This window comes from Grammomys surdaster, unplaced genomic scaffold (assembly GCF_004785775.1).
Source record: "Grammomys surdaster isolate TR1022 unplaced genomic scaffold, NIH_TR_1.0 259, whole genome shotgun sequence".
NCBI classification, from domain to species: Eukaryota; Metazoa; Chordata; class Mammalia; order Rodentia; family Muridae; genus Grammomys; species Grammomys surdaster.
In genome coordinates, this window is record NW_021604700.1 from 2,849,585 (window position 1) to 2,854,964 (window position 5,380).

The window sequence follows — 5,380 nt, forward strand, 5'->3', positions numbered from 1 at the left end:
CAACTGTACAAGGGCAGCCTGGACTAAGGGAACTTTCCCTGGAACTCGGGAAGATCAGCCTTACAGCGTCGACCTGTCCCCAGGGCGGAGCGCGGGGCAAGCGCGGGTGGCAGGGAGTCGGTGCACAGGGGACTCAGGCCAGGGCTGGGCAGCGGCGGGTCCCGCGAGCTGTAGAGGTCGGTTCCGTGCGCGCTCCCGCCGTCTCGGGGCAGCAGCATCCCCGGCGCCGCTGGCAGCACCGCCGCCTCCCGCCGGCCACGGAACATGGCTGCGCGCCGCGCCACCGTCGCCTGCGCGCTGTTGCTGCTGTCCTCCGCCCTGCTCCGTCGCGGCTGCCGGGCGCGCTTCGCCGCTGAGCCCGACTCGGATGAAGACGGGGAGGAAACGGTGGCGTTCCCCGAGTCGCCCCTGCAGAAACCCACGGTGTTCGTGGCCATCCTCGCCCGCAACGCCGCGCACACGCTGCCTCACTTCCTCGGCTGCCTGGAGCGGCTGGACTACCCCAAGAGCAGGATGGCCATCTGGTGAGCGGGTAGGGGTCCCGGGCCACCGCGGAGGATGAGGGCAGCCTGCTGCGCACAGTCCCTCTCTGCTTGCGTGGGTCCTGTGACTGGGAGAGTGATGGGGTCGGGAGGGAGATGAGAGAAACTATGGGTGAGAGTCCGGTGACCTTGACTTTCCTCAGCCCCTTCCTCTGCCTGGTTTCTATCGGGAGAGAATGTCCAGAGGTGATACACAGCACTTAATTAACTAAGGCAGGAAAGGGGTTCACAGAGACTTGGGAGATGGAAAGTGAGGCACCCCGACTTGCAGGTGCTAGGCTCCTGCTCCCTGCATAACTTGGCTCCTGGTCCTCCCCTGGGTTATCTGAACTCAGGGATGGAGATTTTGAAGCTTTGTTTGGAGTCTTTCCAATCACACCACACTGTGGGCTGGTCTTTCTTGGGAGCTCCAGAAGGTCCCTGCCTGTTCAGCCTCCTGGGACACGTTCTGCTGCAGATGCAAACCCCAGGTGCCCTGGGGTTTATGCTGGGACGCGATGGAGCCACCTTTGGGAGGATAAACAGTTAAGTTTTGTTCAGACTAAAGAATTCTATGCTTGGTCCCTTTGTGTTTGTTGTGGATCAGGAGAGGGAATCAATGGAAGTCTGTCCCTTCCTCCTGTAGACCTCAGTACAGTTCCACACCTTTAAATCCAAGCATTAGTGGTGGAGTTGGGCAGGCAAGCTCTAGATGGTCTGCAGAGAAAGTAAACTTTGGCCAGGGAAGACAAACTGTCCGACTGGTGGGCAAGCTCCCTTATCCCTGAGAATAAAAGCTAGAGCCATCTTGTAACATTTTTTTTTTGAAAGGAGCGATCCCTAGACAAGACATATCCTAAAGCAGAGGTGGGTGGAGGGGGAGGGGGGAATTAATTGGCAGCCTAACAGTACCTGGTAGCTGAGGTACTGAGGTGCGAAAGCAAACAAGTGGCACAGTACAGCTCTGTGGGCACACTGCCTCCCTATACACCCTGCCATACGTGACTGCTCCCACGGAGAAGAGCGTGTTATGTCCAGAGAGAGTGGGAACGTTGGTAAGCCACATTCGCACCGTGTGTGTGTGTGTGTGTGTGTGTGTGTGTGTGTGTGTGTGTGTTAACCGCTTCCACGCCAGAAGCATTTTAAATCTCAAGTCTTGTCCTGCTTTCTTTGCAAAAGAAATCTTCTACATATGGTTTTGGTTTTTATGTGCTATTTAAGTTTTCAAAACCTTACAGTATTTACCATAAGGAGTGAGGAAGGGGGAAAGCGAGTACTAAGACTCACTTAAGGCCACAGAATTAATAAGTGGTGTATTGACAAAAGTAACATAAGGAAAGAAAGTTCGAGGGCGTAGTTCACCGTGGTGAGAAAGGCTTGGCAGAAGAAGTATGAGATCGCTGGTTCCATTGAATCCACAGACAGACTGCAGAGAAATGGATGGTGATGTTCCACTCGCTGTCTCTAGTTTACTCAGCCCGGGCCCCTGTCCATGGAACAGCGCCACCTACAGTCTGGGTAGGTCTTCTCGCTTCCCTGCTGGAAGCAATTTCATAGGCACACCCAGAGAAGTACCGTTCCTTTGTGATTTTAAATCCAATCCAATGCAATCCAGCTGACAGCGAAGATAGACCACCACAAAAGATAAAGCTAAAATCTGACACACAAGCTTGTCTACAGACTGCTTGCTCTTCAAAAGCGAGGAAAGTTAGGAACAAGATATAAGCAAAATTTACAGACGTCTATAAATTACAAATTAGAATATCTGAGAATAGCTTATGTGACTGGGACCACATGTTACGGAATCCATAGACATTGATTTCTTATAAGTATAAGGGAGTTAGAGTAAATGGCTGAAAAAATTCTCCCTAGCTTAAATTCTATATAGGTTTTGTGACATAGTGGGAGCCAACAAGCAGCAATGTTTTATTCTAACTTCCACGGGTGTTCCAGATCACACGAACCCTCATGTTCTGCTTAGATGAGTGTCATTCTGATTCTACACAGACCTCTGTGGCATCCTTCCCCTTATCTTCACTTACAGTTCGTGTCACTGTACTTATCCTTTACGGCCAGCATGAGAAGACTCCCAACACTTGGTGAGGATAGGGACAATCTTTTCGTTAGTCTCTGGACACACTTGGTTCAATCTTAGGAGCCCTGCATAATGCCTTAAATATCAACAGAAATGCCAGTTCTTAGGGCGTCAGAGATATGGCTCAGTAGTTAAGAGCATTTGCTCCTCTTGCAAAGGACTAAACTGTAATTCATTCCCCAGCACAGTGTCAGACACTTGACAGCCACCAGAATCCCCAGGTCCAGGGGATCCAATGCTCCTTTCTGTTCTTTGCAGACACCCACCACATTTGTATGTGGCCACAAATACACAGAAATACAAATACACAGAGATACAGAAAAACAGATACATCTGTTTTAAAAGTCAATTTAAAGTAGTCTCTAGAAGAGGCTTTGTCTGGGACGGTTCTAGGTTATGATGTAGACAGTGATGCAGTGGAATGTGTGGCCATACCAATATTCGACTAGTTGCTTCCTTCGTTTCTTCAACCCAAGAGCTACTCAGCATCCAAGATGCCAAACAGGATGTCTACTCTGCAACTTTAAAAAGTGACTGTGAGCTACCAAGAACATCAAAGCAAGCATTGCTGAGTACACTCCGGGATGCTAGCTTTCACTGAGTGATGTTTCAGTAACTTGGTACAGACTCATTCTTCTCCTTCATCCTCTGTGAGGTCTGGAAGAACATGAGAGAGAATTTCTTTCCTAGATCATTGAAGATTAAGAAATTTCCCCCTAGCTGACGGCATCGTTGAGTTTGGCCTGTGGGTCACATGCAGACTTCCTTTCCATGTGATTATCTTATGCAATGCTCTAGATCTGATCTGTAGTACACACACAGGTGAGGAGGGAACCAACTTCTGCCTTTGGAAAATGCATTTAGTTTATGAGCATCGAGATGTTGGGTTTGGAGAGGTTGATTGAGCATAGGAAAAGTTTTGTTTCATACTACAGACCTCACAGCAGCAAAAAGGGGAAAAAATCATTCTCTTGTCTGATCTCAAACTCAACACAAAATTTGTTTTTCTTCAAAGTATCACAATCTGGGATACGAAACAAGGCAGGAACTTCATTCTGTATGCTCTCAAACTTGCGGTGCAGTGCAGAGGTGCGGAATTGTGAGGCCTTGTGCCATGAGGCTGTGTGCTCTGATGGTTTCTCTTTAATTCACTGATGCCCAGAACAAGCAGCCACAGCAACAGAGGGAAGGCCCACCTCCATTCACTTTCCAGAGCTGTGGTCTGGTCAAGTAAGGCCCATGTGCCAGTGGTGAACACTGGAAAAGGGTACATTTGGCCCAAAAGAAGAAATAACTTAATCTGAAAAAAGACCTTAAGTTTATCGTTCAGATGGCCTGTGGTAATGTGGGGAGAGAGTCTCACGGCAGTAGCAGCTGTGTGACTGTGGAACATTCCAGGCATTTCATCTGGCAGAGGGGTGCAAAGTATTATACTAAACCGAGAACCACATTTATGGTGTTAAATAAAGAGATGAGATTTGTTGACATAAGTATGCAGCCATGGGCTTCTGCTTGTTCTGAGGAACTAGTACGGATATTTTGCTCCTTACTTTATCTCTGCATTGTTTGGGGATTAGCTGGGATTTACTTCCACACTTTAATGGCCAAGCAGCAGCATTCTGGCAGAAGCTCAACTAGATACACTGATGTAAGTGCGTTTGTAAAATGTCCTAAATGGCTATTAGTGATAGTTTTCAGCACCTGCGGTGGAAATGACGTCATAGTTTGCCAGGAGCATGGCATGCACTGTTATCCCTTCAAAGACAAGTTTAAACAGTTCCACAGAAGAAAACTAAAATATTAGTCATTTTAGCAAAAAGCTACCAGCACAACAAAGCTAACGTTTACAAGTCAGTATTCTTAAAGTTTTGTGTGGCGTGCTGGCTAGTCTTATACCAACTTGACACACAAATTGAGAAAATGACTTCATAGGATCTGGTTGTAAGGCATGTTCTTAATTAATGATTGATGGTGGAGGGCCCAGTCCATTGTGGGTGATTCCATCCCTGACCTATGGTCCTGGGTTCTATAAGAAAGCAGGTTGAACAAGCCACAGGAAGCAAGCCAGTAAGCAACACCCCTCCATGTCCTCTGCATCAGCTCCTGTCTCCAAGTTGCTGCCCTGACTTCCTTCAGTGGTGAACAGTGATGTAGAAGTGTAAATCAAACAAACCCCTTCCTCCCCAACTTGCTTTTTGGTCATGCATGGTGTTTCATCGTCGCAATAAGAACTCTAACCAAGACATGTGGTAACAGGCTTATTTCCAGCAACAAATCTAGGAAGATATTCACTATCTCACTTCACATAAGAGGAAACTGAGGCACAGGGAATGTAAATACCTTGTGTAAGGTTGCAAGGCTAGTCTGTGGTGGGGTCAGAACGTGAGCCAGTGACTGATGTACCACAAAAAGTACACACGGCCGACTTAAGAGCAAGAAAGGACCAATTAGTTCTTTTTGCTTCTGTCCAGTTGACCCAGCTTGGGAAGATAAGACCACCATCATTTCTTTCAAATGAGAATTGTCTCTTCCGCTCGAATGATAGGGGTCGGGGGCTCCATGTTTCTCTTCCGCTTGAATGACAGCAGGGCTCCATGGTTCTCTTCCACTTGAATGACAGCAGGGCTTCATGGTTCTCTTTCGCTTGAATGATTCTGGGGCTCCGTGTTTCTCTTCCACTTGAATGACAGCAGGGCTCCATGGTTCTCTTTCACTTGAATGACAGCAGGCCTCCATGGTTCTCTTTCACTTGAATGACAGCAGG

At 48.0% G+C, this 5,380-nt stretch overlaps 1 protein-coding gene across 1 annotated transcript in view; it reads left to right on the forward strand.

Moving 5' to 3' along the window:
• The first annotated feature begins 262 nt into the window (after positions 1-262).
• Positions 263-5,380, forward strand: part of Colgalt2 (collagen beta(1-O)galactosyltransferase 2) — a 105,984-nt gene continuing 100,866 nt past the window's right edge. Inside the window, exon 1 of the mRNA XM_028775758.1 lies at positions 263-524. Coding sequence (XP_028631591.1) covers positions 265-524 — 260 coding nt within the window. The 5' untranslated portion in view covers positions 263-264. The remainder of the gene's footprint in view (positions 525-5,380) is intronic.